Here is an 18,817-nt window from a genome sequence, read left to right as displayed (position 1 = left end):
ATACTATTCGTGTTGTAGAAATATGTAGCAATAAGACTTGAAATCGTGACCCACTTTGAGGTAGTCTAATAAACATTATCAGCCGCGATATAGGCAAAGACTTAAGCAAGTAGCTTTTAACATTGCGTCGAGACTAGAGTTATGGGTTTGAATTTCGCCATGTGCATGAATGTCCTTTTCCTGTATGATGTATTGAATCGCGTCACAGAAGCTCCGTCATGACATGTTCGTGTATTCTATTGGTTAAGATATATAAAATAAGTTTATTTAACGTTTGGTTTCTGAAAGGTTCGTAACTATTATGAAAATATGAGTATCCCCATATCAGTGTTTCTTGTATTATAATAACTAGGAACCGTACTTTGTTCCAGAAGGTGCAAGATTAAATATTAGCCTAAGTTACTGGATTTTTTAAGTGGCTGACGCATGTGCTTCTTGGCAAGCGAAGTACTTAACAGACGGCTCACGCGAATCCTGTTTCGTAAAGTGGGGCAGAACAAAACATGGACCTCTTTAATAATTACACTAATATTTACAATTTACATTATTTATACTGTATACACTAGAATCAGCTATTTTTACTATTTACACTATAATAAAGAATATAGGTCTACGTTGATTAAACATTATTTATAATATTAAGCTTATGTACAGTGTTGTGTATTGTAATGCAAGGTATTTTATTTAATAATACTACGGCCTACTTATTTTGTAAATTATTTACAATAGTGTAAATAATATTTGATCGATGTAAGGCCTAATTATTTACGATAGTATAAATATCATCCAGTCTGCTGTCAAAAAATCTGAAAGTTAGAATTTATAAAACAGTTATATTACCGGTTGTTCTTTATGGCTGTGAAACTTGGATTCTCACTTTGAGAGAGGAAAATAGGTTAAGGGTGTTTGAGAATAAGGTGCTTAGGAAAATATTTGTGGCTAAGAGGGATGAAGTTACAGAAGAATGGAGAAAGTTACACAACACAGAACTGCACGCATTGTATTCCTCACCTGACATAATTAGGAACATTAAATCCAGACGTTTGAGATGGGCAGGGTATGTATCACGTATGGGCGAATCCAGAAATGCATATAGAGTGTTAGTTGGGAGGCCGGAGGGAAAAAGACCTTTAGGGAGGCTGAGACGTAGATGGGAAGATAATATTAAAATGGATTTGAGGGAGGTGAGATATGATGATAGAGACTGGATTAATCTTGCTCAGGATAGGGACCAATGGCGGGCTTATGTGAGGGCGGCAATGAACCTCCGGGTTCCTTAAAAGCCAGTAAGTAAGTAAGTAAGTAAATAGTGAAAATACCGTATTTTAGTGCACATAGTGTAAAGGGCTGTTAGACATTGACTACCTACTTTCAAAAGTCGATTGTCAGGAAGACTGTTTCTCATCTGTAGAATATGATCTTTTTTCCAAATATTACTTTTTCAGAATATTTATTTTAAATATATTTCTATCAATTGAGAGGTTTGAGGGAAAAACCAGGCAGCTCCAATTTCTTTTTCATTTCTGAGCTATTTATGCACAGAGGAATAAAAAATACGCTCTATCGTTTGGTCGAAGAACCAGGTAGTTCCAAGAATTACATTCACAGTTATAACACAGTCTACTATATACAGTCACGAAGCTTGAGTTTTGAGGGTGCTAGAAACAATAGACTGTGACGGTACTATTTTGCATTGCCTGTAATGAGGCGATATTAGCGATCCTAGTGGTGAGCAACTATCTAATGTTTGCATATTTACTACGTATTGAGCTTCGCGACTGTATACAGTAGACTGTGATTATAATGCATTCTGGACCTGCCTCTTTCTGTACATCCTTATTCTTTGGCGGTAAGTTTTTCTTCATTATCTCGAAAAGTACTGAATTGGAACTGACAGGTTTTTCCCCCAAACCCTCAAATTTTCCTTCGTTATATTAATCATTCTTTCGATCCAAATTATCTTATTTAACACTAAATTGTAATTGTTTAACTGTTAGAATTATATGTAAATAAACACATCTACATTTTCTCTTACTATTACAGTATTATCATTGCTATTATTATTATTGTTATTATTATTATTATTATTATTATTATTATTTTATCATTATTATTATTGTTATTATTATTATTATTATTATTATTATTATTATTATTATTATTATTATTATTCCATTGGTTTCTGTATTAATATTATTTATATTTGCTATGTATTTTTTCCACTGGTTGAGTGGAAGAGAAGGCCTTAAGGCCTTGTACCAGTAAAAATAAATAAACAAATAATTTAAATTGTAGGAAAGCAGTATCAATCTTTATCACTAGAATGCATTTGAACAGTCTTCCAGGTTTAGTTTTGAATCATAAATAGAACGTCAACTGTAGCACAGAGAAGAAGGAAGGAAGTGTTCCGTTATAGTATCTGTGCCAGGCACTAAATTAATGACGTTACGCGAATTCAGTCTATGAACAACTAACCTTATCTCCGTACGCCCTGGGACAGAAAACAGTCTCTATTTATTAACTTCAGAATGTATGACTAAGGAAATACCTATTGTGTTCTTGGGTTATTAGTGGGGAAAATGACTTCAGTAACGAAGAAGTTTGCAAAATTGAAAGTAAGGGATTAGAACATACCAAAACTGTATAGTTTCAATGAAAATTATACAATTCTAAAAGACACACATCGGTTCTAAACGCCACCTGACGATGAAGGGACTCTATGAATTGTACTGAAAAAAAAAAGTAATAAATAATATGAGTTACCGATCTCGGCAAGGTCCATACAAATTGACGAATATACGGACCGAACGACGGATTGTGTTTCGCTGTTAACTACAACAAAACTCTTTACGTGGCTTATTTAGGAAACGTGAACGAAAGGTAGATCTTTTTACGTAATCTGGGAAAAGTAGGCTAGTGTTTATTTTGAAACCACTGACACAATCGTTGTTCGACTAAACTTCTTAAGCACAAACCTATAATGTGTGTTTGATTTAGCCTAATTGGAATTTTGAACATATTGGAATTCGAATTTCGAACTTATTCCGCATTTTCGAGCCGTTGAAACTAAATTAGTCTCTTAAGAAGTTTGTCGTGTATATATAAGTTTGCACAATCGCTATCCGTCTTAATCAAAAGAAAGTTCTTTTCCAGTATGACAAAACTCTAGTATTGTCCGTTACTCAGGAGAAGACGAGCGGAAAGAATGTGACCTTCTTGACTATCGCTGCTGATTATTATAAACATCGCTCAGATAAGCATCCCAGTAGCCAGGTTATTACTCGTACAGGAAACATGAGTAATAATGCATATGGAAATTAAAGCTAAGTTGAACAGAAGGAGACCTAATGTTTCCGCTTACTGTAGTACAAATATTGCACGTGTTGTCGTACGTTATCTGTTCACATCCCTTCCTCCTCAGTCCGCTCTCGTCTTCTCCTGAGTCACCGACAGTACATACCGTGGGATCAACAGAGCTGTCACACACTGGTTCCGATCCCAGACGGTAGACTTCTACGAAATAGGGATACAAAAGTTGATCGCACGGTATGACAAATATCTAAATTCCGGTGGGGAATAAGTTGAAAAATAGCTCAATAAATCTTTCCACGAAATTGTATTTTCGTTCTGTAAACGGCCCTAGGAAATGTTACTTTCTGGACGGCCCTTATACAAAGCGGATGATAAAAGTTCGCCTTGCATCACACCAGAATTGATATTAATTAGAGGCGTTCGCTTTGCATTAGCTTCGATGTAGATATTATTTGTCCACACCTGTGGAGTAACGGCTAGCGCGTCTGGCCACGAAACCAGGTTGGCCGGATTCGATTCCCGGTCGGGGAAAGTTACCTGGTTGAGGTTTTTCCCGGGGTTTTCCCTCAACCCAATATGAGCAAATGCTGGGTAACTTTCGGTGCTGGACCCCGGACTCATTTCACCGGCATTATCACCTTCATCTCATTCAGACGCTAAATAACCTACTAAAATAAAAATAGATATTATTTCCAAGTTTTAGATTTAAGATTGAGATATACATCGACCCTAGAGATGTCAAATTTCTTCAAAATCTTGGTAAATAATATTTTTGCCTCATCAGGAAGCCACATTTCTTTTAGTTAAAATATATATATATATATATATATATATATATATATATATATATATATAAAACTTATACCCATTATCTCAATAATTTCATAATTATTTGGACATTTATAATATATGCGGACTATACTTTTTATACCTTACGGCATCTTCAGTGTCTGTTTTCTCCTATTTCATATTTTCCGACATTTGTTAGCCTTCCGACGGACAAAAAGTAGACTTCCAATTGGGCAAAAGACTTCATTAGGTACCAAATTAAATCTTAAACATGTGACTATGTTGTAAACTGAAATTATTATTTTCAATCTATTATAATTATTTATCCCAAAAATATACAAATATACCTACATATTTTTCTAAAGTGCTTATATAACGTGTGTATCTTTTCAACAGTTCAAGATAAATAAATAATTTTAGTTTGTAACATTCTCCATATGTAGAGGATCATTTTGGAGAAACAAGTTTTACCCTAGGTCAATTTCTAATGGAGTATGGTCGGTCCAAAATTTTATTAATTTTTTTCCAAAAAAAATTTTCTTTGGGCCCCCATATTTGATTTTCAAGTTTGAATTATATAAATTGCTTAGATTACGCCCAAGAAACATGTCACCAAAGTTTGAAAGACATGAAGGAAGAAATATGGATTTTTATCGTATTGCGAACGCCTCCCTCAAGATTTTCACGGCAACTCTCTTGTGCAAACCGACGGGAACGAAAGATACTGGACGACCACGAAGAAGGTGAAGTGATCAGTTTTCAGTCTGGATCAGATGTAATAAGTCTCAACCTTGTTAGGAAGAAGAATAGTAATATACGTTACAAGAGCGGTATGTTGACGTTTTCATGGTCGAGGAAAAGATTGAAAAAGCGAAACGTAGTTGAGCTTTTTTAATTTCCGAGAACATGAAAACAAACATACCGCTAGTGTATCGTACATTATTTTGTGCGAAGATCGTTTATTACATACCTGAAAGACGAATTTCTAATTAGTGGCAATGAAATCTCCATGTTGGTTTCTGTTTAATGACGGCAACTTCGGAAAACCAAAATATCTTTCTTCAACATTGTTGCTATAAAATGTTTTCTGTGTTTACTATACTCCAGCAGGCCGTGATATATGTCTGTCTTTTTTTTTTCCCCCTGTCTATAAATGTGAACTTAAAACAAACGGCAAGGTTATGTAATGATTTATTTTTCATTCTAATATTTTAACAATATTATTTATATAACATATTGCAGTAATAACATCGGCATCTGGAATCTTGTTGATTTTTTCACGGCTTCCTTAATGTTACTTGTATCAGGAATGCAATAAGTTTCGTGGAGTAGTAGACTTTACTTAATTTTTGCAAATATTTGAAAACAATAATTAACATTGCAATTTAGGTGAAATTGCAATGGTAAGTTTCCAATTTATAATTATTACTATGTTAAACGTCTCTAAAAATAATATGTTAAAAGCCTAAAGCAGTAAAATGAATGTCGCGCTTAAGCGGTAAGAAGAGGGAAATTGTTATGTGTGTTACGTTGGGAATACCGAATGTGGTATTTCACACTTACCGCGTATTGGTTCTGTGCGGAAAACAAGCAAATACGCACGATCTCGTACAAAAATATTTAATTTAATTATTTAAATGATTTGACGTAATAAAATACCGCAGACATTCACACTTTCCATTTCATTGGTAACAGATCTGTACTCGAAGTCTATGATTTCATAATAGGCCTATTAGTACATTATATGAAATTGGTTATAATGATTGCTTGCTGCAAAATTGATGATACGAGTACTAGGCCTACTTACCTCCTCGGTGAGACAGAAATGATGAAAATTTGCAGTGACATTTTCTGTTGCCAAGATGTTCAGAATCTCTTGTGATGCGTCACTGAAGAGACGACTGCTGTTGAAACCTTAAAAAAGATTGGAGATTGGAGATTGATGACATGTAGAATAACAACTTGGAATGACAACAAATAATGATTTCACAGTCAGATCCTTGCCTATACCTTAAATATGAAATGAAACGTGATACAAGATGAACATTAAATTAATGTTCGTTAAATTCTGCACGTCGCGTAGGTATGCTTTCCTAAGCTGTCCACTGTTTTCATTGTTACAAAGATTGCAAAGTATTCGAAATCATCGATGTGTTCAACATTAGCCTATATCAAACTTCGTTAATCTGCGAATTAAGTCAGTTGAAACTTCATTTGGTGTAAAATATTGCATTGAGTTATCAAAATGAAATTTATCGAGGCTTACCATCAGCAGAGGATAATTTCCCTGCAATTTTATTGAGACTACTGAAGCTAGGGTGACCAGACGTCCTCTTTTGTCCGGACATGTCCTCCTTTTTAGGCCTTCGTCCGGAATCGGGATTTTTTAAAAACCAAGGAATGTCCTCCTTTTCGTAACTTGTATGCCTGATATTTTGAAATTATCTGATTAGACGCCTTTTTCAAGTAATTTCCCTGTAGGTGGCAGCAGCATCGACGGAATATACTATTTGCCAACATCATAATCTCTTTGCTCCTCCTTGTTATGGTTGTTGCTCACTGGCAGCTATAGTCCCGTCGCTCTAATTTTCGGCAGCCAATCGCGTTGCAGGTCGGCTACATTTAAACGTGTGCGTCTTGTGAATCGCTGAGGAAGACGTTATTCATTTCTTAAGGCTCGATAAATACTTAATATAGGCCTAATCGCCCGCCATTTTGGCTCTTTCGTTGGCGTTCGCAGAAGGCACACGAAGACGTTATTTGCCGCTCAATTATTTGCTGAATTACAGTGCCTTTGATTTATTATCATAGGAGCTACGACATGATAATGTTTAACGGTGTTGCAAATAGATTCCTCCTATGGTAGCTCGGGAACGAAAGAACAAAAATGGCGAACGATACTACCTACCTAGACTTTATAGAGCTTTCACTTCCTAAGACGTAATCAAAGAGGCGGAGTCACGCCGGAAATAACAGCGTCGCGACTATAGTAAATCGAGAGATCCAGATGCGAAAGTAAACCCGTTTCTGCATACTCGCCTCTCAGTCTGTCCATTCTGCCCATTTTCTGTCCTGTTAATATTTATAGTTCCCTTGACTGTTGTATGTAGCTAACTCCAAAATCATTATTATTGACGATGAAATAGTAGTGGAACGGAGAAAAATTCTCTCCGGCACCGGGATTTGAACCCGGGTTTTCAGCTCTACGTGCTGATGCTTTATCCACTAAGCCACACCGTATTCCCATACCGGTGTCGGATCGAATCCTCTCAGTATAAGTTCCACCTCTATATATTATAATATAATATATGTACATTATTATTGAGTTTTATCCTAATTATTTTGTAATGAAATACGTAGATATTAACATATTGCTTTAAGCATGATATAAGCCTAAATCTGTACTGTAAATATTTTGTAATAAAATAGTTATTGACGTAATTTAAAGTAGGCCTATAGGTATAATATACAGTAGGCCTAAGCCTAAATCTAAGTACATATTTTCTGTCTTCTTTTTTCGAACGATGTCCTCCTTTTTGAAGCTTTGTGTCCCCTTTTTTTTATCGATGTGAATCTGGTCACCCTACCTAAAGCAATTGCATAAAATACCAGCAATATATAAAACAAAAATGTCCTGACATTATGAGTACTAGAGGAAAGTAGCCTAATATGGAATGGTGCTTAATCTCAACTGTTTGGCGCTGATATAGCTTAGAAACTTAACAAACAACAAAGGCACAGGTGACAACATTTTCTGTTAGTGGGACACCATATTCCTGTGTAAGAAGCCGCCTCAGTGAGTAGAAGAAAGAAGTTGGCACCTTGAACATTTTTATTGGTAGTCTATGCATACAAATACAAGAAGAGAATTTTTGTTTTCAACAAATTTATGCTCAAGTGGTAGTATGAAAATCATTCTGTCTGACGCTACTCCATTCTTGGCCGAACTCCATTCTAAAGAATAGCTGGATGCTTAATTCAACATGAACAGTACCCTATGTTTGGGAATATAATCTGACAGCCACCTCGAGACTCGAACACGCTTCCCGCAAGAGAGCAGGTCGCGCGCGAGTCGACACGGGCTCCACGGAGCACTGGGAGACGGCGCGCGGCTTGGAGAGGCGAGGGGAGGTTGCGCGCGCAACTGCTATGTGCGGAGTGAAGGGGGGGAAGGACCCTCCCGAATCGTCCGGAAGTCCGTCGAAGTGGAGATATCCAGATAATTCGAGAGAGCTATCCCTGGACATCCGTAGAAATTTCTCGTAACTATGGTTTAGCTATAAAAGAAGAAACGCGAGCGGACTTGAGCAGTTTTCAGTTTATTCAGCCATTCAGTGAGTAAGCCAGTGAACAGAGCAAGCCAGCCAGTCTTGTGTACCGGAATTCGACTTGAGTGTGCGTCCGCAACTGTGTCAGCATCCGAAGGCCTGAGTTCGAGTGCAGTGGACCGCAGTTGGAGGGACCTGAGTTCGAGTGCAGTGGACCGTAGTTGGAGGGACCTGAGTTCGAGTACAGTGGACTGTCTCTGAAGGTCTGTGGTTCGAGATACTGTGAACTTGAGTGACTGAGCTAGAAGAACTGTGAACTGAGAACTGACAGTTCTGTGTTGTAAATAGTGCTTTGTGAATATTAGTTAAGATTAACAGTTCATTGTTGTTCGTAATAGTCGAAGTAAATTGACATTGTCGTTTGTGGAGTGCAATAACGAACGCTGTGTTACTGTGTGGAGAGCAAATCCCATTGTTGACGGGAGTGAAATTAAATTGTAGAGAGTGAAGAGTTTTATTGTTGTAACAAAAAAATTACATTGTTGTTCAGTATAAAAAGTTACAATACATTACTACTTCATAGTGTGGACGGGAAGTAACTTGGTATTTTTATGTGGCTGTAGAATTTTTAATATCGATGGAATAATAATGAAAATAGTGTGAACATATAGGTCATTAAATAGGAGTTAAACCTTTGCGCGTCGGTAGTATAGACGGTGGCCGTGAGAGAATGTACGCGCAACAATAGCAAAGATGACCGATCGCCTGACCGTTCGCGAGTGAGCGCAGATTGCTGCATACTATGAAATGTGGAATTCCGTTGTTATTGTACAGAGATGGTGACGTACGATGAAGGAAATGAATGCCACAATCCGTCCAGAGACAAAAAAGAATTATCACAGGAAGCTAATCAACACAGGTTCGATTAAGGAAGAACTGGCCGTCCATTGTCCATTGTCCATTGAACTTGAGGATTGTCAATGTTGCTTGATGAAAGAATTAATTCAGTTCAAGAAACTAATCTATACTAATAATAAATCTGTGACCAAAATTTTTCTGGTAATTTTCGCTTTTTCGAAAATAATTTATGTTAACATATCCATCCTGAGACCAAAAATCGTATTTTTGAAGTTTTTGTATGTATGTCTGTCTCTCTGTCTGGATGTTTGTTACCTTTTCACGCGATAATGGCAAGTAAAACAGTGCAGTTTGAAATACAGAAAGATATGAGCAATATTAAGAAATTATTACACATTTTGTTGTATTTTTCTGCAAACGTTACTCGAATCGAAAATAGTATAATATAAGAATAAGCCTATTTCTAACACGCTCGTAGTTTCCGATTTTGTTCACTCGTTTCCACGAAATATTTATTTTAATAGTGGAACAGAAAGTATTCATTTGAATTTTGATATCCTCTAAAAACCGCCTTTATTAACTTGTGTACAGCGTAGAGAAAATTATTGCCACCAGTGATATTAACCCGAGCGAGTTAAGTTCTTTATCTAAACGACGGAATATGTAGGCTACGAGTGAATGAGGAATTTTTCACGATATCGTAACTTATAGAACTGACCCAAATTCAACTTACTCTATTACAAAACTGAGTACCAAACATTTTCCACGATTAAACGATGGCCGTAGGATGCCGTTAGCCACATCACTTCCTACTATTGCCAAGTCTAGGAAGCATGACGTTGATCACATCACTTCCTGCTAGTGCCAAGGTCTAAAAAGCATGATGTTGGCCACATCACTTCCTGCTAGTGCCAACTCTAGAAAGCATGCTGTTGACGATATCGCTTCCTGCTAGTGCCAAGATCTAGAAAGCATGCTGTTAACTGCATCACTTCCTGCTAATGTCTAGAAAGCATGCGATCACTACCTCTCTCCTCTTCGTGATTGTCAACGGCGTAAACACGGACGTTAATTTTACTGGTACCTTCACTAGTCTTAATTCAACTACAGCGAATTATAACTCTCACATAAAATATTTACACTTTCATTTAATCCACTGAACAAAAAGAATTTTGCTCCGACTTAAAACAGTGTGTACCTTATGGTTTCGTGTGCGCTGATTCTGAAAATGCATGTTTTTTTCTTCATATCACGTAAGGTTTTTAAGATATACTATGATTTCGCTTTTCGATAAACACACTCCCAGGAAACATCTGGCACGGGTTGGGGATTGTAAAGTAAAAAAGAAAAGTTAATGCATTTTATAAGTTTATTACCTATTTCCGGTTTCTTATGGTTGTTGGCATGTTCTTTTGTACTTCTAATAAATAAACAGATATTGGTCCCTTCTATTAAGTAAATTTCATAACAGTTCAAAGTGAGGTCTACGCAATAAACAAACAAGGGTGTTGTTTTCAGTATTTAAAAGAAAAATTTATCAGTTTGAGTGAAGCCAAATTAAAAGAGGACATTTTGATCAGTCCACAAATTCGCAAAGTTATGGCTCCTGACTCTTTGTTTGAGGAAAAACTTTCCGTTACAGAAAAAATGGCATGACGCGCTTTCAAAGATGTTTGCTCAAATTTCCTTGGAAATTCTAAGGCAGACAACTACATCGAACTTGTGCAAACCATGTTAAGTTCATATGAGAAAATTTGGTGCAACATATCTCTCATGTACACTCTCATTTGGATTTCTTTCATCCTAACCTTGGAGGGGTAAGTGACGAACATGGGGAAAGATTTCATTAAGAAATATCTGAAATGGAAAGGCAATATAAAGAAAAGTAATCATCCAGCATGCTTGCAGACTATTGTTGGTTCCTTATAAAAGACAGTCCCTGGTCTAGTTATAAACGGAAATCATCCAGAAAATCTCTTTAAATGGTGAGTTCAAATTCCGAGATTTTTCTCGTTATACACATGAAATATTTTTATTGTTGTTGTGTTTTTGTGCTTTAAACTATGTAACATCATTTTTGAATTCAGTACACATTTTTCAAGTATTATAAGGCATTTTGAATCCCTAGGGTGTTGTAATTTTATCAGTAGCAGTGAGAAATAAAAAAGAGAAGTTTCGTAAAAAAAATTAATTTCACTTTCCCCAGAAAATGGTACGTGATGGGACAATTTGGATTTCAAATTTAGATTTAGGAAACACATATTAGTAATATTCGCCTATTTTTATTTCGGAGCAAGACAAAAAGTAAAAATTTGTTGTTCAGTGTTATAGTTACCTAATAGTACATTATGCAACGAGTCTATAATGATAGTAATTAAGAAGCGAGTATGGACGTTTATGAAACGAGAGCAAGCGAGTTTCATAATTTTCATACGAGCTTCTTAATTACCATTATAGGCGAGTTTCATACGACTTTTTATGCTCGACCATATTTCTAACTTGAAATTATTCAGATGTAACTTATACATTTTATTTGTATCTGACAAGATCGGAAGTGACCTTGTTCCAGGTCGTGAATTGTGAGATGTGCGCAGACGCGAAAGTTCTGATTTTTTCCGAGGAACAATAATGTCATTGACCTTGTGTAATCCCGTTAAACTTGGTATAATCTTGATTATTCAATTCGACATTGGAAAACGAGATGACAAATTGAATTTATTTGAATATTATTTACAATTAACGCTAATTATTATAGTAACAGAACATAACCTTCTGTGACAGTATTGGATTTCCAGCCTCCGTGACTTTTCGCTAATTCTCTTTCGATTGCATATCCGAGAATAATCGATACTTGCTGTTTTATAACGGTACAAAGCTGACTTGTTATTTGCTGAACACCTGTAAGCTGAGTTGTCATTGGCTGAAAACACCTGTACTTTAATGAGTAGGTGTACTTTAATGACATGCATTAAAGGACTGCTACCAGGTGTATAATTACTACATTTCGGCATGGTAGAGCATAAAAAATTAAGCAACACGAAGCAGACCAATAAACGATAAAGTGAAAACAGAGTTCAAGTGTTGCGTACCTGGTTTGAATGCAACTGGCAAGGCTAGATTCTCAGAATCGCAGGCTGCGAGTATATTGACCAGCTGAGTAGCAAGGTATGTCAGCAATTCAAATCCCAAGCAGGTTCCCCAAACAGGAAAATAGTCGCCAGCTTGGTTTAGCCTTATAGCGTGGCGGTACAGTATCCATCCAGCATCCGCGTAACCACCGGCAGTTGCGAAATTAGCACCTCCTCCAGGAAAAAGCACTCTGTGTGTGATACCAAAGAAGCACAGGACAGCTGTAGAATGGGTTATTAATTATCATATTCTTAATACTTCTATGTTTCTTAGATATTTAACCCTTGTCATGATTTAACTTATTTTCCTTAAATCATACCCGCTTCGCTTTGTGTTAAGTATGTATGTATGTATGTATGAATGTATGTATGTATGTATGTATGTATGTATGTATGTATGTATGTATGTATGTATGCATTTATTCACATTGCAAATGAGTAAATACCCAGCGGCAATGGTAACTAATTACACTGAATAATGACAATGTATAATAAACACAATTAATAAAAATACAATTAATAATACTAATACTACTAATAATTATTAATACTAATAATAATTAATAATAATAATCATAACAAGGACCATTTTAAATTAAATGAAGCACAATCATTTAAAATAACATTTAAAGTAAATCTAATTTGTATCTTAACCCTAAGTTCGAACTAAAATTCACGAGTATGATGTGTTCATAACTGCTCAAGTACCTTTCAGCACTACACTCATTTCGTTGTTAACTCACTCACTGCACTGGTACTACGACACATTTCACTGATACTATCCTGATTTCGCTAACACTTCAAAAACATTTCACTGTTTAAAGACTTTGCACTATCACTATAAACTATAAAACTTCACTGACACAAACACACTTCACTTACACAACACACTTCACTGTCACAACACACTTCTTCATTGATACAACAATTCAAATAACAAAACATCAATTAAACCCTTTAATAGTGTGTATAATATACTATCGTCTGTTATATTAAAGTCCTCATGCCTGTTTTTAAATATATTTTTGGTTATTGGTAAAGCCTTTACTAAGTCTGCAGGTAAAGCATTCCAGTCTCTGATAGTACGATTGAGAAAGAAAACTTTCCAGTGTTCGTCCTCTGTCTTCTTTCCCTCGATTTATATGAGTGATCGTTCCTGAAGAGTAATTTGGCGGCTGCAACCTATTTGTTATTTCTCTCCAGGCAGGTTCACCTCTGTATGTTTTGAACATTGCGCATAATCGAATTCGCGTTCTCCTGTCCGTGAGTGTGTCCCACTATGAAAGAAGCTATGTGACTGCTATCAAACTAGCAGGTTTTGTTACAAACGCAAGAAGGGTCAGAAATGGCTGCGGAAATCTAAATAGATGGTGCCACATTCAACTTAATCGTTGTTCCCAATTAGTTCGTGAATAACTCTCGCTCCACAGATATAAAATTATCCTAGAGAATTCTACACAAAAATTATCGTGATATTTCTAAATTTGGACAATAGCTGAGTAAAAAAAAATCTTAAGATAAATTAGGGCGACATATATTTCCACAATAGAGAATAACTTGCGATATTTCTTTTCTGTTATTTGATGTTGCATTCCTAAGATTAAAGAAAGCACTGTATAAAATAAACACGCATAATCAATGTGCAGGTGCTGTATACAGGATGTTTCCGAGGTGGTGTTACAAACTTTCGGGGATGATGGCGAAGAGCACATGTAGCAATTTGAGATAAGGAACCCTGGTCCGGAAATGACCGAGTCGAAAGTTACAAGCAAAAATAGTTGTGTGGAAATGAAATAATTTTATTCCTCTGTTCATCTTATTTATGTGTATTTATCTGTACATCTTACACATACTGGATTCATCTGACGTTGTTTACGTTGTCTACCTACAGTATTCCGTTCAGTGCGCTGTCTGAGGGATGAGGACAGGAAACTACACTAAAGCAATGCAGATAGCGTAATGTGTAACGGACATGGTCGGTCCTGATATGCACGTCTGTACACAGCAGTGTATGTGTAGAATTTGCAGTGTCCAGTCGATCAGTCCTAGTGAAATGGAGGAGTACACGAGAGCGGAATAAGCATATATAATTTTCGAATACGGATGAGCCAATTTCCACGACTGTTCCAAAAGTTAAGAGAAGGAGGGCACGTGGTGCCAAATTACAATTTTATTCCATTTCCACACAACTATTTTTGCTTATAACTTTCGACTAAGTCATTTCCGGACCATGCTTCCTTATGTCAAATTTATACATGTGCCCTTCGCCATCATCTCTGAAAGTTTGTAACACCGCCTTGGAAACACTCTGTATTTTGTTACTCAGTACACTACCTCTATACTTTAATGCAAGCAAATATTCATAATATAACATAGGGGATTGTGTAACAAATTCGAAACTTCATTACATTTTGTTAAGTGATCAAGGCAGTACTCCGCGGTTAGTTTTGGCTTCCTACACAAGCTCTAGTCAACATTGCAATACTGTCCGAGTTACAGGCATATCGAATTTGAATCGAATATGTGATTCAGGGTTGTTTTCGTAATCCGTAAATAACTTAATTTTTATATTTAAAGTCGACCCGGATTCGATTCCCGGCGTAACCACGATTTATAACGTGTTGGACAAGACTGTGGTCCAGCTAACTAACACAGGGATTTTCTCCAGGAACTCCGGTTCCCCTGTGGTCAACAAGTCTCCATCATCATCATCATCATCATCATCATCTCATCGCGGGTGTAGCGTAAACTAGTCTCCCATGGCACACCCTAGGCGATGACTCTGTCTGTCATTTTTTCTACACAACTAATTTTGTATGGGTGAATGACGATGAACAGTCAAGTACCCACCATTAGTAAAAAATAAATATTTATTTGTAGTCTAATACATATAGAATAGCGATACAATGTATGTTATGCACATCATAACTTACCCATTAATGGAGTTCACTAAGTCGGAATAGTAGAGTTCGCTCTGGTTAATCCTGGAAGATTAAGCAAAAATAGGTAGTAAATCACTACATGAAAATAATTTAACTGTAAGAAACATAATTACACGTTACTTTTTTATCTGATGAACATTAACCTTTCACCGCAGTTAAATATTCCTGACTTATTGTATCCACAAAACTTTATTAAGATTTCAACTCCTCCACTAGGAAGTTGCCTGATAGACAAAACATACCAAATATTAATGAATAATGAAACAAGTAGGATACAAAATATTAGATGATAAAAGGCACAAAAATAAAGAAATGGAAAAAATGAAAAAGAAAAAGGATAGGGTAGAGATGAATACAATGGAACATATAGATGACTTTTAATAACTTTTACTGATTCTTTAATGGCGGCAAGTACAGGGTGATTCAAAAGTCGCGCGACATAGGACATCTCCGTTATTAGTGTAAGTACAAAAAATAGTTTCAAATAAATATTTTAGATATTGGTACGTGTAGTTCATGTGCGAAATTTAAAGAAAATCGTAAGAGCCATTTTTGAGAAAATTGCAACAAACATGTTCGCGTTTCAAGTAAAGTACAAGGGAAAACGCATCTCTGGAGCGTACGAAACTTAAATTAAAAATGTGGTTTGGGTCGCGCGCCGTAATTAATAAATTGTGTTTTTTGTGTTGACAGGTGAGTAAGTTGAGAGTCACAATGGCAAACTGAAACATTTTAGCACTTGAACTTTCAAATTTAATTTAATGTAATGTAAATTAATTTAATGTAAATTTATTTCCTTCTGTTCTTATAGATTTTTATCTAATTCTGATGATTATAAATATAAGGTTAACTATATATATATATATATATATATATATATATATATATATATATGAACCTCTGGAAAAAGAACTAAGGAAGAGACTAGTGAAGTGCTTTGCATGGAGTATGGCATTATATGGGGCAGAAACATGGACATTACGACGCAATGAAGAGACGCGAATAGCATTTGAAATGTGGATATGGAGAAGAATGGAGCGTCTGAAATGGACAGACAGAATAAGAAATGAAACTGTGTTGGAAAGAGTGGGTGAAGAAAGAATAATGCTGAAACTGATCAGAAAGAGGGAAAAGGAATTGGTTGGGTCACTGGTTGAGAATACTGGTATTCATTTGTAAGCCAATTTCGGCAAACCTTTCTATAGTTACATCCGGTACTCTCTGTGCTGAATCTGCACCTATTGCAATTATTTGTGCCATCAGCGAAGCCATTAATATTTCATAATTCCTATCTACATGTTTTCCTTTTTGCGTTAAAAACGATGGTACTCATTTCTGTTAGAGGCTGTGTGATTCCCAGACTACGCCGAAGAGATTTAAATCGAGAATCCACGAGCTCATCGGATATTGAACCTGCAACCTTCCTGCTTGCATTACAATCCATAACCGCGCGCCCCTTAAAATACAATACGCAAATAATTGTGTAAATTACATAGAATAAATGTCAAGCTTTCGAAATATACGACGCAAATTTGTCGCAACTCACAAAGCAAACACCTGTGGAATAACGGTTAGCGCGTCTGGCCGCGAAAGCAGATGGCCTGGGAATAGTTAGAACATTGAGTGAGAAAGGTTTAGAGGAGGGAGATTGGGAGAATAAAGGTGAATGGAGAATGGCTATACATGTTTGAAATGGGTATAGGAAGATGTCAAAGAGATTGTAAACCTGTGAAATAAATAAATAAATAAATAAATAAATAAATAAAATAATAAATAAATAAGTGAATGAAGAAATAAATAAATAAATAAGTGAATGAATGAATGAATAAATAAATAAATAAATAAATCAGTGAATAAATAAATAAATGAGTGATTAAATAAATAAGTCAATGAATAAATAACTAAGTCAATGAATAAATAATAAATAAGTGAATTAATAAATAAAGAAATAAGTAAATAAATAAATAATTGAGTGAGTGAGTGAGTGAGTGAGTGAGTGAGTGAGTGAGTGAGTGAGTGAGTGAGTGAGTGAGTGAGTGAGTGAGTGAGTGAGTGAGTGAGTGAGTGAGTGAGTGAGTGAGTGAGTGAATGAGTGAGTGAGTGAATAACGATCCAACCAACGATGTTCGCCTGTTACTTTTTATTCGGACTATCATTTTGTCCTTTTCCGTTTTTAATAAAAGTAAAGTCAACCCCATGACAGGCCAAATCGATGTTAATGTCAGAAGGGATATCAGTTATCCCAAGGAAATGTCCGCGGTACTCATTTCTGTTAAAGGCTGACTATACCCCAGGCTCATAGTGCGGCTGGAAGGATTAGGTCAATGGAAAAAAATCCATGATCACATCGGGAATCGAAACCGCGACCTTCCGGCTTGCAGCGTTACGCCTTAACCTCGACGTACCTTACGCCCCTTCTGTTTTGAATAGAAAGAGTAAATGAAGTGGAAACACGGAAAGGAATGTTATACATTATGAAAATGCATAAATGAATGAGTAGTATGAAATGAGAAGGATTCAATCATAACTACTACACTTTGCTGTACGCACTTGATGGGTACCACTCGAGCTCCGGCTCCTTCCAGATACTTGACGTAAGACGCGGCGATGTAGCTGGAGTAGTTTCCTGGATACTTGTTCGCCATGTATTCTGACAGTTCCTGTGACAGGACCCCTGCAAACCACCATGAAATGCATTACAACCTCATTTTCTCCACTAGGAATAATAAACGGCATTCTCAAAATGAGAAAAAAAAATTGTAAATAATATTCAAATAAATTCAATTTGTCATCTCGTTTTTCAATGTCGAATTCAATAATCAAGGTTATATCAAGTTTAACGGGATTACATCAAGGTCAATGACATTATTGTTCCTCGGAAAAAATCAATACTTTCGCGTCTGCGCACATCTCACAATTCACGACCTAGAACAAGGTCACTTCCGATCTTGTCAGATACAAATAAAATGTATACATCTGAATAATTTCAAGTTAGAAATATGGTCGAGCATAAAAAGTCGTATGAAACTCGCCTATAATGGTAATTAAGAAGATCGTATGAAAATTATGAAACTCGCTTGCGCTCGTTTCATAAACATCCATACTCGCTTCTTAATTACTATCATTATAGGCTCGTTGCATAATGTATTATTTTCTATTAACTGTTGTGGTTTCCCTGTAACAAAATGTTATCTTTGAGCCTAATGTTTTGGAAATCATAGTAGATAGTCATTATTTATTTCTGTCCGCCACGTACATTACAACTGTGGTGATATCCTTGTTTACAAATCAGGGTGCTTTGTTGTCTCTCTAGTTTGGTGGTGCTAGCATGTGTTGGATGGAAGTATTTGACAATGACGTTCACATTTACTCGAACAGTAAATATTAGACTACTATCAATCCTAAAAACATGATATTTGAGGAATTAAAAACAAAAATAAATAAATAACCAAATTTCACTATACATCATGTTTAGTAGACCGAGATATTCAGTGTATTAATTTTGGCAGTTTATATCGTT

General features: G+C 36.0%; 1 protein-coding gene across 1 annotated transcript in view; it reads right to left on the bottom strand.

Moving 5' to 3' along the window:
* Window positions 1–18,817, bottom strand: part of LOC138713660 (gamma-glutamyl hydrolase A-like) — an 83,447-nt gene that overhangs the window by 30,746 nt on the left and 33,884 nt on the right. Inside the window, exons 2-5 of the mRNA XM_069845925.1 lie at window positions 17,848–17,971; window positions 15,289–15,339; window positions 12,317–12,546; window positions 5,909–6,015 (exon numbers count right to left, since the gene is read on the bottom strand). Coding sequence (XP_069702026.1) covers window positions 5,909–6,015; window positions 12,317–12,546; window positions 15,289–15,339; window positions 17,848–17,971 — 512 coding nt within the window. The remainder of the gene's footprint in view (window positions 1–5,908; window positions 6,016–12,316; window positions 12,547–15,288; window positions 15,340–17,847; window positions 17,972–18,817) is intronic.

Source organism: Periplaneta americana, chromosome 14 (genome assembly GCF_040183065.1).
Source record: "Periplaneta americana isolate PAMFEO1 chromosome 14, P.americana_PAMFEO1_priV1, whole genome shotgun sequence".
Classification (NCBI taxonomy): Eukaryota; Metazoa; Arthropoda; class Insecta; order Blattodea; family Blattidae; genus Periplaneta; species Periplaneta americana.
This window is presented reverse-complemented; position numbering and strand designations above follow the sequence as displayed.